Source organism: Musa acuminata, chromosome BXJ3-2 (assembly GCF_036884655.1).
Source record: "Musa acuminata AAA Group cultivar baxijiao chromosome BXJ3-2, Cavendish_Baxijiao_AAA, whole genome shotgun sequence".
Classification (NCBI taxonomy): Eukaryota; Viridiplantae; Streptophyta; class Magnoliopsida; order Zingiberales; family Musaceae; genus Musa; species Musa acuminata.
The window spans coordinates 29,405,392-29,422,716 of record NC_088350.1 but is presented as its reverse complement, the minus strand read 5'-3'; the positions used below and the strand labels follow the sequence as shown (position 1 = coordinate 29,422,716).

General features: G+C 41.3%; 2 protein-coding genes and 1 pseudogene across 7 annotated transcripts; all 3 read right to left on the bottom strand.

Annotated features, from left to right (window-relative positions):
- Nucleotides 1-1,642: 1,642 nt before the first annotated feature.
- Nucleotides 1,643-4,103, bottom strand: LOC135631488 (protein LATERAL ORGAN BOUNDARIES-like). The gene is made up of 2 exons (XM_065139210.1): nucleotides 3,367-4,103; nucleotides 1,643-3,180 (listed from the first exon to the last, which is right to left on the bottom strand). Exon 2 carries the CDS (start codon nucleotides 3,157-3,159, stop codon nucleotides 2,353-2,355), a length of 807 nt encoding a protein of 268 aa, XP_064995282.1. The 5' UTR covers nucleotides 3,160-3,180; nucleotides 3,367-4,103; the 3' UTR covers nucleotides 1,643-2,352.
- Nucleotides 4,104-5,674: 1,571 nt separating this feature from the next.
- LOC103975635 (transcription factor NIGTH1) lies at nucleotides 5,675-9,301 on the bottom strand. Of its 6 annotated transcripts, none has more exons than XR_010494405.1 (7): nucleotides 8,971-9,296; nucleotides 8,656-8,873; nucleotides 8,181-8,553; nucleotides 7,769-7,845; nucleotides 6,879-7,658; nucleotides 6,395-6,810; nucleotides 5,675-6,331 (listed from the first exon to the last, which is right to left on the bottom strand). XR_010494405.1 is itself a non-coding variant. In XM_018822529.2 (5 exons), exons 1-5 carry the CDS (start codon nucleotides 9,185-9,187, stop codon nucleotides 6,783-6,785), a joined length of 939 nt encoding a protein of 312 aa, XP_018678074.2. In that variant the 5' UTR covers nucleotides 9,188-9,301; the 3' UTR covers nucleotides 5,675-6,782. The 6 variants fall into 6 exon arrangements, 2 of the variants coding, with proteins under 2 accessions (XP_018678074.2, XP_064995306.1); XR_010494406.1 differs by having other exon boundaries at nucleotides 5,675-6,253; XR_010494403.1 differs by having other exon boundaries at nucleotides 5,675-6,810.
- A 122-nt stretch (nucleotides 9,302-9,423) lies between these two features.
- LOC103976278 (upstream activation factor subunit UAF30-like) lies at nucleotides 9,424-17,076 on the bottom strand (annotated as a pseudogene).
- Between the last annotated feature and the right edge of the window lie 249 nt (nucleotides 17,077-17,325).

The following is a 17,325-nucleotide window of genomic DNA, read 5'->3' as shown; positions in this document are numbered from 1 at the left end:
CGAAATATCATACGGACGAGTCGAAGGAAGTATATGATTTGATGGTACAAGGAAATGCCAATACTGTGCACAAAGAGTATGTGGAGACCGGATTCCATGGCACTCCTGTAGTGCAGGGAAATGTCGGATATGTTGTCCCGTGCATACTTACGGTACAATGGTATCCCACGTTGCCCCCCAAAGCTTCCATGCGTTTTGTCGACGTAACAGTGGTCGACACCCACGCCATCGCTGCAGCTTCTAATTAGAAGGGTTTGGATGTAGGAAGAGACGAACAAGCGAGTCCTTTAGCTCTACCATTTCCGAATAGTAAATACATTTATGGATGTATTCCGTATAAGTGATCGGCATTGATCGAGTCGAGATCGATACTGTTTCCATAATATATCAACCGGAACTAAGCATTAGCTCACAGTTCCAAGAAAAAGAACTGTCATCTCTCTCTTCAGCTCTCCGGAGAGATTTGGCTCGACGTGGCAAAACACTATTGTGATGCCATTTTCAACGTCATCCTGAAAGGCACTTCATCGTTTGGAATGCCATTTCGGTTCCCCCATTGCTTTCATGGAGTTTATTAACGTACGATATCGTCTTCGATGTTCTCAAGGAGTTGAGACTTCAACACCCATGAAGTTATTATTTCTCTTGGAAATGTTGAAGTTGACTATTGGCTGTGTTCGATTCATACTAACTCAACTAGTATGACCTTCTTTGCGTCCAGCTGAATTGGCTTATACTCATTTATCAGTCCACATATAAAACAGTATACTTTGTAATATGTTCTCCATGGAAGAATATAGAGATCTGCAAATATACTTCGGCCTTTCTCTTTCTACATAACCTGTGAGGGTGACGCATGAAACCCATAGAAACTAAACGGCGCAAGTCTAGTGAGTTAAGAGGGCCGAAGTAGAGTCGAAAGGAAGCCACCTGCGAAGCATCACATCATGAATTATGCTCCGAGGACATCAACTGTCGAATTTAGCATATAAAAATGCCACATCTGATGCAATAATTTCAACCTCCAATGAAATATCATTTACGCTGTTAATCTCTTCACTCCAATGTCTTAAGCTTCCACGATGGAAGGCCATGAAACCTAAGCTGCTCATCTTGTCGACTTCTCCCTTGTACGCATGTTCGACATAAGAGCTTGTGGACCAGACTCATAGAGGCAGCTAAGAGGAGTCTATCGTGTACTATCGTTCACAGCCTGCTGCTCTCTCTAATTATTCCTCACAGCATGCAGTGGCCAATTCCTACGAGGGTCTAAGAGCCTCCGAGGCTCCATCTCTGTCGCTTAGAAAGGGAAAGGAGAAGGGACCCTCGCGGCCACTGCTACCTGTCATTGTTTGAGAGCACAAGATTTTGACCCAGCGATCATTGCTGTTCGCTGGAAGGACGAAGGTGAACAGTTTTGTCCGAGTTGATGATGTGGGCGTCGAAATCCATGTGAAACAAAAGAAACGAATGTCTTTCATTTATATATATATATATATATATATATATATATATATATATCGTCTTCTTTCCTTGGAACCAAGTAAGTGATGAACTGCCCAAGAGATTGCAATCATGTAAAACGTATTCCATGACATTTTGGAGCTCAAAGATGAATGGATGAGATTGACCGAAACGAACAAGAGCTAAAATACAAGATGGTTACTGATATCACGATGGCAGAAACCAAACTCACTGTGTTCAAATAGCCCAAAAGCTGTAGAAGGTGCAAAAGGAGAGCAGTTCAGATAAGAATATCAGCAAAAGAATCGGATGTTCACATGGCACAGAGAGATTATTCTAATTGTATTCTGCTGTGCCCTGATGCCTACCATTGCTGACTTCTGCAACACAATGCTGCGCCATTCCTTTTGCTTGTCCATTCCGCTGGTAAGCTTTTTCCCTCCGACCATTTCCCCACCTGCGAGGCAAAGTTCAAGCAGCAAGGGCTGCCTCCTTAATCAAAATTGAGCGAATGGCTGTATCAAGAGGCTACCAATGTGTTCATCTTTCATTCATTTTTTTCTGTCTCGAGTCTTCATTGCCATACCCAACTTGAAATCAATTGGGATTAACTTGTTTTTCTCCAAGAAGATGTATTCACGCAGAGGTTCATCTCTACTACATGAAGGATTAGCCGTTCCTCAAAGTGTTGGAACGAACAAGAACAGAACAATGTCTCATAAAATTCCAGCGATGCTTGCTTGCACTGCCATTTGTGGACTGTACATACTCTGGTTTGCTCACCCAGCTTATTATTGCTGACTTTAAAGGCAATGATCTGTGAGAGTAACCTTCACAATACAAAGGGAGAGAAAGAATCCATACCACAGAGAAGTGAAGGAGAGGTCCCTAGCTTTTGCCCGGGAAGGATAGCCTACAAGTATCAGGAGCTAACGCTCCACTCCTCTCATGATGATGGCCAGAGCTCCTCCCCATCGGCAGCACCTGCTGTTTTGGAGTATGCTGCTGTTGCACACACAAGAGTCCCTCAAAAGCCGTCGGACAATAACCCCGGCCACCGCCTTCCATCGACACGGCACTGAATCTGGCGTGCTCCTTCTGCTGTTGCTCGTAGCTCCTCAGCATTTCTTGCTCTCTGGTGGATGCAACTGCAGTTTCTGCGATCTGCTGCACCGCCGCCATTTGCTGTTGCAGTTCGTGCATCAAGATCTGCTGGTGCGATGACGCTTCTGGCGTCGCAAGACCCAAGGTCATCACCGTCACGGTTGGCGGCGCGGCTGATGGCGACGCCCCCTGGAGCCGTTGGCGGTAGTGTAGCAGTTGATGGGCAGGTTTTTGCGGATCTGCAATTGGAGCGCTGAGGTATGTCGAGAGCTCCTTCTTGGCATCGTAGAGATCGCGCTGCACCTGATTGAGCTGGTGCTGGAGGAGCCAAATGTAGCCGACACAGCCATACACGGGGTCGTGGAGCCGTGCCTCCGCCTCGTAGGCCATCGAATTCACGGCGTCCTCCCGCTGCGACGGGCTGAGCTCGTTGAGCAGCTTCGCCACGTTGCTCGCCCCGAACACCCGGTGCACGCTGGCGAACTTGGTCGGCTGGTCCGGCGGGAAGTACGGCGCGAACACGCAGGCCGGCGTGCACTTCCGCCGCAAGAGCTTGCACGCGGCGCACGGCGAGCTCGTTGACGGCGACATGCCCCCTCCTGTTTGACCTTCCTAGGAACAGCAAAATCAAATTACGCATCAGGCTCGCGCAGGCCTCATCTGTTCCTTCTTGTCGGACAGTAATTGCAGAGAAGCTGAAGAAGGCAGCTCTCAAAGGTAGGTTTAGGGTTAGGGTTTCTCTTATATCCTCAAAAAGATCTTTGAAGTCTGAAAAGGATATTGGGTTCGGTCAAATACCTGGTGGAGCTCAAACAGAATGATCAAGATCTATGCATAGATTGCTGAGAGTGCAAGAAGCCTCTGCTGCTCCTCCTGCTCCTGCTTCTCTTTTTCTAGGGCTTTTCAATCAAAAGCTACCTGAAAAGTCACACCTCTCTTCCTTCTCTCTTAATTCATACAACAACAAATATAGACAGTGACAAGTAATTCCAAAAGGCCTCAGTTTAGGAGCTCTAAGGACGATATTAATTGCTCACAGGTAACAGAAGACTGAAAGAGCTGAGATTTCTTTCTGTTCTTTTGGGACTGCAGCTGGAAGCAAAGAGACTGATCATAAATGAAAAGAAAGGCGGCAGATGAAGAGAAGAGAAGAGAAGAGAAGACAAGAGAAAAAGGAAGATAGCAATCTCCGTCTCCGCTTTGGCTTTGATCCGATGGACTTGTGATTCCGAAACGAAGTGGAGAAAAGAAGGCGACCAGCTACCTTAAAAGAGGAAATTTCCTCTCTACGATCGACCCGTCTTCTCCATCGTATCGTAAATGAAGAGAAGGCGTCGAATACATGGCGATCGAGCCCACTACATGCAACTGTGAGATTCTGAAGACATGCCGCTCCCTGTGGTCGAGACGTAGGGTTTCGGTTGAGGTCAGGAAGAACACCCTCCTACGATGTGTTGGAGCACTCTTGGATTTGCATCGTGGAGCTTTAGGATCGGTGTAAAGCCAAATCTTAAATCCTAAGCAGCGTTGAAGGGTTGGGTTAATCGGGTAGACGTAGGGCAGGCTAATAATGCAAGGAAGGTCCCACATGGAAGGCATGTTCACTGCTCCCTCGCTTGCTGAGACTCTGGTGACGGTGACGTCCTGACCACTCATGTCTTCTGGGTTCTTCCTTGGGACCAAGTTGATCTTACATTTGTCTGCTAGAGTTTGGAGGGCTGCCCAGAATCCATCATCATTTGCCTGCAAACACACAAGTTTTGTGGTGAAATCAACACTTGCACACAAAAAGTATCCACCAATCTGATCAACAAAGTTAGATCTCATTTGGAGATAGAAGACCGACTGTCAGATTTTGGTGGAAGTTATTTGTGCTTTTCCTTAAATTCCTTTAATGAAGACATCAACTAGTTTAATCGATAAAGATTCTGACAGTTTATCACAAAAGCATGAACTCGAATCCTGCCTTCATCACTTAATTGGTCCCCAATGTGACTCCAACGTGTTTCACCATCTCCATGGAATCGGATTCATTCTGGAGGAGCTTCGCATCCTCCTCCATAGCCATCGTATACACATCGATACACATCCCTCTGTACTATTTTGGAATGCCAAAGGATATATATACTCTTGTTTTTAACATGTCTGCTACTGCTTAACAAAAATCCAATCCTCTTTATTAGTGAGATTTCACCTCAACGATGTAGAATTGACGATTCCCGACCCATATTAGCTACTTTAAATGGGTTCATAAGCAGTCTGTCAGGATGGGATGGCACAATTGATCGAATCAGTAAGCGAGTTTAATTCAATCGACCCAACATTTCTAGGTGCAATTGACCTTTCTCTTCTGGTGCAGTGCAGCAATAATGGGAGAACACCGATGTACTTTGCAACTCCGTATGAATAGTGAGAGATGACAGACAAGGGATTTTAGTGCCTGTAGCTGAGGCAGACGACCTCCCTCGAGTAAGGAGGCATCTGCAGCTATACGTATATATGCGACTGAAGCATGCAAATAAATCATCAAATCGATTGGGCATGTAGTCACTCAAAAGTGCATGAATGCATGGGATTTGTGTTGGAAAGAATAAAAAACGAATTATCGAAGCTATTCTTCCTCTATTTATACATATTAAGAGGGAGGATTTTCCTTAACAGAACTGAGAGATTTCCTCGTACGGTTAGATTTATCAGAATAGAAAAATTTACTCGTATAGTAGGGAGATTTATTCTAATGGTTTGAACTTGACAATGTTAAACCTCCGACTTAAAAAATGAATAGATAATAAAAAAGGGGTATTTTGCGCTCAAACAAATGTGTATTCTAATAGAAATCAAATTGGGAGGGGTTTAACGAGAAGGATTGGACGACACAAAACGCGTCGGCTTCTCTGCCCACCTGCATGCAGCTGCTGCTTCTTCCTTCAGCTGGAAGAGGACATGTCTCGGCTTCACACCCTGCAACTTTTCTTGCCTTCTTCCTTTTGGGACATTTCACGTGGGTGGGTGGGTGGGTTTCAATACGAGCGTTGGATTCTTGATGAATCAAAGCAAAAAGCAAAGCGAAAAGGAGAGGTTGCGGGATGCAGACTTATCTGCTTCGTGTCTCAAGAAGGTCTGTAATGGTTGATAGACCCATCTAATATTCAGTGTTCTGTTTAGATGCCATGGTATTAATGCTTCCTTTACAAGATTTGCACCACCATTGCGAATCATGATGCATCTTCCCAGCTGACGGCATATCATAACTTCGGATGTGATCAATGAGGGTGACACTTTCGGATGGTGCAGTAAGCTGATGTGCGATTACAGTCTGCATCTGTGGATGATGTTATCTACGTGCTCATCCATGGTGGATACGGTGTGGAGCCAGCCATCAAACAGGACCTACACGAAGAAATCGTGACTTGAGTGCTAAAGCGGTGGTCTCATTTTCCCTATCTTCCTCTAATTCTAGCTTTTGAGCTTCTCACGGTGATCATGCTGTGAGATCATCATCTTTCTCTTGGACTCCATGTCCTCCGGTACGGAGTTTAATCTTGACCTCATGGACATGGGGTCAGGTTGGAAATGATGGCAGCAGCAGCGGCAGCAGCATTAAAGAACCTGTGCCTCAACTCCTGGATGGGATCTTGAGGACAACTCTGAGATCATGATCTTCGTCGCATGCAAGGCTGGAGCACTAATTTAGGCAGATGGGATGCCAGCAAGAGAAGTAACCCAAGACGAGTTCACCAAGGCAGCAGAGAAGAATCAACAGCTGTAGTTGACCGGAGCATTTACCACCAAACCAAACCAAACCAATCTTGCAAAAGCCACTTACAGTAGGTTTGATCCATGCCGATCAGATGTCTTCCTACATTTAAGCTGGAATTAGATCGCAGCAGCTGACAAGTTTGATGTGAAGGCTCCACCAGGTTGCCAGGAAAAGAAGAAGAAATCAGCGAGGTAAGATTGCAAGACACTAAAATTAGCCAACTGCATTAGCTCTATCCAGCCTATGATGCAACAAGGAGAACAAAAGGATTGCCACCGGGGAGGGGTTGGATTTGGATCTGCAAACAGCTGGAGACAGAGAGATGTATCCATCTGCTTGAGGTTTTAAATCTTGTGGACTAACATTCTCAGCGACAGAATGGTAATGAGAAGATCGTATGGTGGAAGCCTCTCTCGTCTATCAACTGGTCCTACCAGTGATGTGGTGATATCTATCAACTAGCAGCATCAGACATGCAACAACTGGAAGAGGAATAGCAATGAGACAGTGAAATCATGGTGAAACTATCAATCAGGAAGAGGAAAATGACCTGGTTGCAGGTATTTTCATGCAGGACCACTGGTGCAGATCAGTAAATGTTGCTGATGCCAGAAGTATCTCTTGTTCATGAGCTCTTTGAGTGCTACAACAACCTGTCATAGGAAGTAACAGAGAGAGAAAAATGTCAAACTTGATCTCACCAAGCCAAGCTGTTGAAAGAGGATCAAGGTTGATGATGTCCAAAATTAGTAGCAAAAATGTCATGATAGGGAAATGACACTCTACTTGATGATGAAGAAAATGTGCCAAAATAACCCTCATATTGTTCATAAACCAAAAAAAAAAAGGAAAAAGGAAATAGAAGAACCGAGGGGAGAGCTTCAAGACTCCTCTATCACCTTGTGACACCTCTTCATTTTTTTTTTTCCGTAGGACATAGAATTAATTATACTCCGACCTCAACGGGTCTTGCCGGGTATTGTATCAGCAAAATTGTTTGTTCTCTCTATACATTGATCTTCATGTGCCGGTCTCTTCACAAAGCGCTTAAAAGCCTCACTTCAAAAATTCAAATTACACCTCTCTAACTTCAAGATCGATTATTTCTAGCCATAAATTTTCTTCATTTCCAGCTATAACTCTCTGATTTGCCGTCTTCCTCAGAGCTATCTGCAGCGGTTAACTGAAGAGGGCTCGTTGGAGAACCAGCTTGTGTAATGCTCTGCTGTGAGGAACTAGTGTATTGCTCCTCACGAACCCATATGACAGGAACTGAATGACTTGCTGTAGCCCAAGAAGTGGTCATCTTTCGAGCGTGCAATCGGTATTTCTGAAATAGCAGGAACAGATCAAATCGTCAAACATAGCCATCTAACAACAAACTGATGCGAATTATGATCAGGAAGCGATATGGCAATCGACATGGAGCGCAGAACCCACCTGCAGATGACTTTTCACTTCATCATTGGTGAGCCCTTCCACCTTCATCAGTTCTCGTATCTGCTTGGGAGTAGCCACTGCATCAATGAACAACCAGAGTCATTTTCGACCCAGAATCTTACACAAGTTCCTTTACTCGGATATGACATGCATCAATCTTCTGATCCCTCTTTTTGCTGAACCAAGTTTCTTTGACCCTGTCATCAATCTAGTTTGGTTCTATTCCTTGCGTTTGTTTGTCCAGGGAAGGAATCAAAAGGTAAAGAAAACGGACAATTTTGCAATTCGAATGGAAAATTTGCAGATTCAATAATTAAAGATAGGATTTCGTCAAAAGGAATCTGAAATCGACTTATATCAACTTTAAAATAACATGTAATCGAGGAAGAATTGTTGTATTGTCTCTTCTCACCTTGTGTGCCGCCGAGTTGTTCGATGGCGAGAACAAACCGGCGATGCAGCTCCTGCGACCAACACCTCCTCTCCTTCCTCGGAGGCTGCTGCTGGGACTGCACGCTAAGCGTCGCCCGAAACAACTCCGGAGATTTTCTGGCACCTTTAGCGCGGTGGTCCACGGTGACCGGGGTTACGACGTCAGGGTTGCTCTTGATCACCGCCGACTGCAGCGAGAGCTCAGGCAAAGAGGCAGTGGGCTTATCCTCCGTCATGGACCTCGCAGCAAGCGGCGGGAGCCCTTTAAATAGCGACAATGCGGCCCCGCTTCTCCGGTTCTTGCATTCCAAGTAACTCTGCTCCTCCTGTCTGCGATCGACGACTCCATCTTTCTGCAATCAAAAGCCAGACCATCCATTTTTAGAGAAGTCTCTCGAAGATACGAAGAAACATCTTAGATATATTTTTTTCCCGTAAAGATTCCTTCGTTTCACCTCTTTAGCGATTGCTTTATCGTCATCGTTGTTCTCGATATAATTATCGCTCCAGAGTTGGACAGAACTCATCCAGTTCATCTTATCTTTGCAATCGCTTTCCACTTTTATCCCTCCGTCCTCACCGACTTTACTCTTGATAGGAATGAATTCCTCGACTATACATCCGAAACTCTCGCCATGGCACCGATCGATCTCCCTTCTCAATTCTTCGATCACTGCAATCGAAATCCAAAGAAGTTATTTTCCCATCACAACAATAGCCTAAAAAGATGTGCTAAAACGATGACGAGGAAAGGGAAGCATCGCACGGACCCTCGGAAAGGAGACGCATGCAGAGAGGGAGCTCGCGTCTGAAAGCTTCGATCTTACGCTTCTCCTCCTCTAAACTCTTGATGGACGCCTCCAGCCTGGTCGCTCTCCCGCCACCCACGCTTTCGATCGCCGACGCCTCCTTCACGAAACCGCAGACGGTGGTCCGCATGGCGCACAGCTCCAACTCCAGGCCCATCTCCGCCAGCGCCGAGCCCATCGCCGCTCCACCTCCCAACTCCTTTTCTCCGGGATCTCTATCGCCTTTACTATAAATGAAAACGGAAGCCGCAGAAGAAAGGGGAGAGAAGGGACGCGTTATATAACCCACCAGAGGGGGAAGAGGAAAGGGCGGGTCTGGTTCAACTGAACCAGATGGATGGCACGAGGGACTGGATATTGACGAGCTCAAGTCGTCGCATAACGGGACGCGATTAAATCGGACAGGATCGAGATACCGCTTCACACGCGCTATTAGAATCTTGTATTATTTTAAGGGTTTTTTTTTCTTTTCTTTTTTCCTTCTAATTTTGTGATGGGTTGATGGCGTTGCCTGCGGTCAAAGAGACCTCGAAGAATCTTGAGAGGGTATCTGCAAGTAGAACAGGAAAAATTGCAGATATGTTGGAAAATTCTGTATTTGCCCATCTAGATTTACAGATACACCATTGTATTTGACAATATTTAACATTTAAATTAATATTACATACATACCTCTTAAATTAATATTTTCTTAGTTATCTTTTTAGAAGATGTGGATCCAAATGGTTAGAGAAACTTAGTGTAGGACACGCCATTGGGGTAGTTTTTTCTTCTCTTATCCAAATGGATAAGCAGCTAAAGATTAGACTGATCAATGAAATCTAAGATGGCTATATTCAAACATAGAATGTTATTGTTGGAATTGACAGGATGACATGTTAATTGTCATCCATTGTTCCCTTTGGTGTGATGGCAGTCACTTGACAGGATGAGTTGGTAGAGATTTCCTTCCTAACCTAGATGCAGAATGATGCCATCCCGATGACAAATTTACTCGTGAGCACATCACATGCAATTACAGTGAATTATCACTATGAATTATTGGTTTGTTTGCAGGGGTTGCATCATAAAAAAAAGGTGATCTCTTGGATTTGGCATCAAGATTTAAATGTAAGATACGGAAGAGTTTCACCACTAATCTCTCTCTCTCTCTCTGTGAATGAAAAGTTTGGCACATGACGAACATTGTATTCTTGTCACATGGCGCTTGTCTTGTTTCTATCAACCATTGGATGTGAGATTGATTCTTTTGAAAGATTCTTATTGGTCACATCCAAGGCATCACAAATTTTAAAGACTGGATGTTGAGAGAGATGCCGTAGGGGACAAACGCCTCTCTCTCAAAAGCCAACATAGTGTGATTCATGACTCAAAGATACAAAAAAAACAAAAAGATAATGGAGAAGGAAGGAAGAAAAAGAGTCTCTTGATTGAAGGGATGGGTGGGTAAACGGAAATAAAATAATTGGCAGGTAAAGGAAATATCATTGTCCAATCCAAATTTAATTCTATAATTTTATGTCAATTTGTTCAAATGTTCAAGGAGATCAATTTCTCCTGTAACTTTGAAGTTAATTTAATGTATAATTTTATTTTCGCTTTTGTTGCTAAGAATATATTATCAGCAACAAGAGTTTATACAATCTTGGTCATAACATCGGCACCAATATTTTCTCTCCTCAACTTGCAATTGACCAACCCCTATAGTTATGTTTTGTATCCTCTAATTATGTAAAGATATCTAAAATTGTTGTATTATGGCCATAATAGGTTGTCCTTGTCCAGGCATAACCTATTGCAATAGGCTTTATCACCAATAACACAAGTGATCTCATTAGCGATCATCCAAGCGACACATGTCACTTTGTTATTGTATGACTAAAAAAATCATTATTTTTCTAATCTCAACCGTCCATATATTAGTCATAAAAAAAAATTCATTTTACCTGGAAGGCTCAAAGGTGTTGTCATGATGGCATATATGGCACGACGTCAACATGTCCTGTCAAAGGTGTGTGTATCCCATCAAATAGGCAAGCATGATGAAGCCCTCCATTTCCTTGCAAGACATGACAAAATAACATGAGTGTTGCTTTCGGGAGAGGACGGAGACAGAAAGGCTTTATGTGATCTACCACGTGTACAGCCAAAGGCTCATTTATGATTGGCATTGGATGCTCGATTGGATTCCCGCCCCATCCAGAGCGAAAAGAGTGGTTAGGATAGCAGGAGGACGCACGGGATGGAAGAAGCCAAGATACCCAAGCAGCAGCTGCAGAAATATGCTCATCTCTCACTCTCTCTGCTTCTTTTAGTGGTCAAGTTCTTCCGTAAGATTCCAGGTAATATACTAGCTGTGGGAGCAGCACCTGGCAGAGAAAAGACCATAAGAGAGTGTCCTTTAGTTTGGTCTCTCTCACTAATAATTTATGAGTAAGCTGAAGGATCAGGCAAAGGATACTAACCAGGAAGACCGCGTTAATGGCTTGAGAGGAGGGCTGAATCATTTTACCCATCAGAAAGTATGCTTGTGCAATCCCTGCTTTGCAATTCGATGAAAGCTTTATTAGGAACCCAAAATGTTTGAATCAAAAGAACTGAGAAATAAACTGTGGGTGTCGATCTTTCATAGTCCAAACATGGTAGTAAGTCTGGCCGTCGTGCTTGGTTCCTTGGGTATCAAGTAACAATCTTGCAAGATCGTGGGGAATTACTACTGCATGATTCATTCCAATTTGACTTTCCCAAGTACTGTTTCGGCTTTTGGAGCAGGCAAAGGCCACAAATTCCTCGACCTTATCCACGGAACGACTTTGGCTTCTTGCTTTGTGGTTTGGAGAATCTTCCCGTACTTGAAATCTAATGATTGCCCCTGAAGAAGCTGGAAGTACTTGCACTGAAATAAAACAAGTTAATTCACCTTCAAGATTGTTCTCTTCTTACTGTTTACCCTTCAAGATTGGAAGTCATTCTATGAACAATAGCAACTTCCCTCCACATTTTGTGAAATCATTCTATGCAGTATCCTGTACCAATTTTATCAATCACCATGAAGAAATCCTGCAACGCAGAACATGAGTTTTTTAAGAAGGCATATAATAAGTTCTGGGAAATGTAACCATTTTGTCTACATGCTTCATTCAGAGTTAAGCAAGACCATCCCTGAAGCAAATAAATGCATACGCATCATTAGTATTTGGTGCTTGAGGCCCCACTTACTCTCTGATTTAAAGATCAAAAGCCTGGGTTAGAAAAAATTGACACATTAGATTATGACCCAAAAGATCCACTGATATCAAAATGGTACATGTGATAATTATAAATAATGAACCCGAGTCAGAATGCTGGATTTAACTGTTGAAACTGGATAGTGATCCATTGATGTTCTTCAGGGGATACTGAGAAATATGCAAACACTGAAACACATGAATCGTCAATGCATGATAATTTTGAAGTTCATAAATGAACAGAACAAACTGAATTTAATATGTTGACAAATAACTGATAACCAACAAATGAGATTTAAACAGCCAAATTAAGTTCACTTAATTGTCAGCTTACCACTATTCAACATCCATCTCAGCTGCATAAGAATCACTCTACGACAAGCTTGTAACAGGTTCCACCTCAATGCAATACAAGAAAAGCTCTTTGTCAAGCTCTGAAAATTATTACTTCAATCTAAGTAAAAGATATATAAGCAAGAGATGTTAAACCACGACCACTAGTTCTCAACCGACTCTCTTTCCATAGCCGAATGATGGAAAAGAAATGCCTTAAATATTCCTCCTCTACTTTAAGCAACCAATGGAGTAAAAAGACATTATCACTGCTCGTTGCTTCAGAACCTAACATTCCCAATACACAAATTTGTTGTTTACAGTCCATCACCCATTTGAGCAATTCTTCTTCTAACACTTCATTTACAGAACTGCTTAGAAATATTTTACCATTGTAACTCCATGAACAAAAGAGATTTAGTAGTTTAATTCTACTATGTAAAGAGACAAGAAGCTAATGGCATTCATTAGTTGCCACTCTCTTTAAAGCACCAGCATATTTGATCATGAAAAGTTCAAGTTACACCAAGGACAAAATTTTCCATTTCCATGGATTTTAGAAAAATATTAGAAGGTATATCTCACTGTTTTGCCTTGATGAAATGAGGTGCCAGCAACTTCAAAGCTGTAGATCCATGGAAGGAATCAACCTTGAGAAGTTCTCTTAACTTCGTCACATATAACATTCCTCTTATCAGCAGGATCCTTGGATGGTATAATGGAAGAGACAAAGATATTAATTGCATCAAATGCAAAAAGACAACATTGAATGATCATAACACCGCAATAGACTTTAATTTGCAAAGAGAAATGATAATCCAACCAAGTGTAACATAGCATATAAGGTGAGTTTCATTACATATATAAGTGAATTTCATATATATATATATATATATATATATATATATATATATATATATATATATATATATATATATATATATATATATATATACACATATATACATACATATACATACATATATATATACATATATACATAGAGCATACAATGTATAATTACAAAGATATTCCACCTTCACATAGCACTTGAAGATGAGTTTCATTATATGAATTTTTATAATAAAATATTATTAATTGGGCGAAGTTGTTATTTATGATGTTCCATGATATTATCCTTTCTCCTTCTGGTACTTCATATGAAAAGCAGAGATGGTATTTTAAGGAAAAATGACAACTACCACAGCCAATTAGACTGCCACTGAAAAATCTGATCTAATAGTTCTTGGCAACACATTGTAGGGGATCCAAGAATGAGAATTTTAGTTGTTAGCATTTCAATTATGTAAAAGAAACATGTCAGTCATTGAGTCAGAGAAAAATCGCATATGCCAAATTGGTTAACTATGCTCCATTAATAACCACTAGACAGTAAAAAGCAATTATTATTTTGTAGTCACATTGAAATTAAGAATACACAATAGCATAATGCATTTCCCATCCAAATGAAGCAATATACCTGCAGGTTGTTTTGTTTTATGTACTCCCACATCCTTTTCACGACATCAGATCGTGATAATGTACTTTCACCAGTACCAAAGAATTTTCATCAGATCATCTGAAAGTGGAAGGGGCACAAGGAGACCTGATGATCCTCTTTTTTGCTGCTTACCTATTAATGAAATTTACGAAGAGCTAACTTTCTAATAGTTTAATGATACTGATTATGCGTTAAGCAGTAAGTTATTCTAAGTTTCTAACCTTCTCTTTCTTTCTTGGGCTTCTTGTTATTTTGTTCTGGCTTCGCTGGAGTCACTGGGCCTGCTGAAATATATAACAAGCAAATCAGATTTTAGCCCTAGTGATGTATAGAGAACATGTCATTCTTCAAAATGCTGGGCACAAGATATTTAGTCTCAGATTGAGTCAAGAAGAGATCCCCAGGAATAAGATTTAAAACATTTATTCATATACCTGAAATGATATAATAAGAAAAATAAAAGGTACATACAGAGGGCAGGGTAGAACTTAGAGATTCTGTTGGACATGGGTGTTTCACTGGTAGTTTAGTGACATGAGTTCGAAGATTGTTGATATGGAAATTAGAGGGAGCGAGAGCTTAACTTTTTCAGGAAAATACTTGTATAAGAGTTTCAATAATAGTATATAGCACCCAAGGCTAAGCATAACAGTGCAAAAAGTTGTATTGACCTGCTCCATTAGTAATGTTAAGTAGGCAGACAATATAATGTAGAACTTGGATGAAGGGAAACATATGACCAACCTCTGGTTAATAAATGCTCACTGCCAGGCATGAAGTCTCATTATAACTCCAAATAAAACTAATATATATGAACATAAGCATAATCCTGCATTTTTAACCCTATGAGGTAATCACAAAAAAAAGGAACAACTCTCTGATATGCCTAAAATCTGGGTTTCATCCTAACAGTTGATACATTCATTTAAGGGATGAGGTGCAGTACAAAGATTGCAGAGTTCCAAGAAACATAGCAAACTCCTCAGAGAGAGAAGGCTTCTTGGTTTGAATAAAATTGCCAGAAGAACTAAACATACAGAAAATGCAAGTATTTATAATCATTGAATCCCTATAATATGAGCAAATAAGGAAAGCTCATTCGTTGTTAAACATCAACTGAAGAAGTATAAACTTTTTACCAGGCCGACCACAATTTGCCACTTGAAATCTGCTCTTTACATCTTTATCTCACTGTATACAAGAATATGACTACATATACATTCTTGTATACCTCACTGTCACAAGGTCTTCATTTTGATACTTTCTACCACCCACTTATTCTTGTCATAAACATCTAGTTCACGAGAATCAAGCAAAACCTAAATTCATTCCCAGGGTCAAACAAATTCCTTCATTCAAAGGTACTAAATTATTCAAAAATACATCTCACTTGCAAGTATGTAATAACAGGTCAAAGTTAGAAAAACAATTTAGCAAATACTTGCACAAGTCCACAATTCAAATAGCATTAAAGAAAAACATGAGATGTACTTTTGTAGGCGACATGTATAAATGGCTTTTAAGGGGGTTGTCAAGTAACTAATTAGATTTTCTATAAGCTCATTGACCAAGGAATTGACTTCCGTGCATTACCATCTTCATAATTCAAAGACCAAATATGTTTTGACAAAGCTTTATTCATTTGAAACATGTCAGTTCTCTTGACATTGAAAAGTGGCAGTAATCTTCCGGCACATATGATCTTTCTTCTGTTCTATGGGTCTTGCAATTTCTTTTCACAAATATAAGGCCATAACCATTTAACAACCTGAAACAATAGAAGTAAAAAAAGATAGCAGGAAGGATGAAGACAAGGACAAGGACAAATTGCCTTATTCGAAAAATGTAAGAAACATAAATATCTGAGGCGGGAGGACTACAACATATTTAATGAGCATTACCTCAGTTCTAGCTAATTCTGATTTTCCAACAAAATATTGTACTAGAGGAGAAAGACTACAAAGTTTGGTAAAGCCACCTCCCCGCTTCCTGACTTCGTCGCTGAGTTTATTTGATCTTACATCAATAACACAAAAAGACATGTTAAGGATCCGTATAAGAGCACTTCATCAAAAACAAGAAAGTTAATAGACAGATTGTAAGGAGAAAAAAAATCATGAAAATGATAAAATTCTTTCAAGGGTTTTCAAAGATATCATGGCACAGGAATCAGTCAATTAGGGAGTCCACATATAAAACATTGATGGAATGTCTAGACTACATAATTGCAAGGTAAAACAAAGTGAAAGCAGTATGGAACAAAATATAAGATTCTTGTAAATAGTTCAAAACTAGAAGACTTTTAGTTCAGAACATAATTCCATCTATGGCTTGGTTTCTTCCCTTCAATTTCCGCAAACTCAAAATGTGCATAACGCCAAAATCAAAGATATAGATTGGTATAGGATCCCGCTGTTGAACACAGAGCAAACCATGAAGACGCTATCTTGAATCCTCCAACATCATATGTCAAACACAAAACAAACTAGGAGAATGCGACTTTCGAACCTCCAACACTATATATCATAATCACCATCTTCCAGTGTGACAAATAGTATTGGAAAAATCAATGGTGACACCGGTGCTCTTATGAGAACTGGAATTGCGACTGTTAATCTCTCCACGCCTTTAATTGACCAACAATTTCACCATAAAACAATTTACTGCATATGTCGTAATCGATATAGAAAAAGATAGGCCATGAAATCATAAACTTTATATTCAATCCAACTCATTAGGCCCTCTAGCATACCTTAAAAAGGAAAAGGTCTGTCTAGGTCAACCATGAAGCTCTTCGGTGGTCCTTAATCAAATATAATATCCCTCGTTGAAGACATATGCGAAAGCCAAAGATGTCATCTCTAACCCGGCCGGTGAGCCGAACCCTAATTAAACCCGACTCTCGCAATGTGACCATCAAAACCTAACAAAGGTGGTGGTCGTGGAGAGGTCGGATGCCCGGAGGAACCCCCGAAGCCGCTCGACGAGCTCTGCGTCCGACACCATGTCTCTTCCCTCCCTTCTCACCATCCCTCTCCCTCGCTGCTTGCGCTTTTATAGCCTCCTCTTGGCTATACGTCAAAAGGTTAACGGGCCCCTTTCCGTCGAGTCTTCTCCTTCCCCCCAGTGGACAAATTCTTTGTTATATAGTTAGAAATCTTCTTCTACTGCCACTAATTAAATTATTTCTTTTTGGTTGGGCATGTGATGATTGGTTGGAACAAAAAAGTGTTTTGGTGTCATGTGTCAGACAGA

Coding starts and splice junctions, on each gene's coding strand:
- LOC135631488 (XM_065139210.1), bottom strand. CDS start 3,159: ATGTCGCCGTCAACGAGCTCGCCGTGCGCCGCGTGCAAGCTCTTGCGG.
- LOC103975635 (XM_065139234.1), bottom strand. CDS start 9,187: ATGGGCTCGGCGCTGGCGGAGATGGGCCTGGAGTTGGAGCTGTGCGCC. Junction 8,554..8,655: donor ATAAAGCAATCGCTAAAGAG/GTGAAACGAAGG, acceptor TTTTGATTGCAG/AAAGATGGAGTCGTCGATCG. Junction 7,846..8,180: donor ACAACTCGGCGGCACACAAG/GTGAGAAGAGAC, acceptor TCATTGATGCAG/TGGCTACTCCCAAGCAGATA.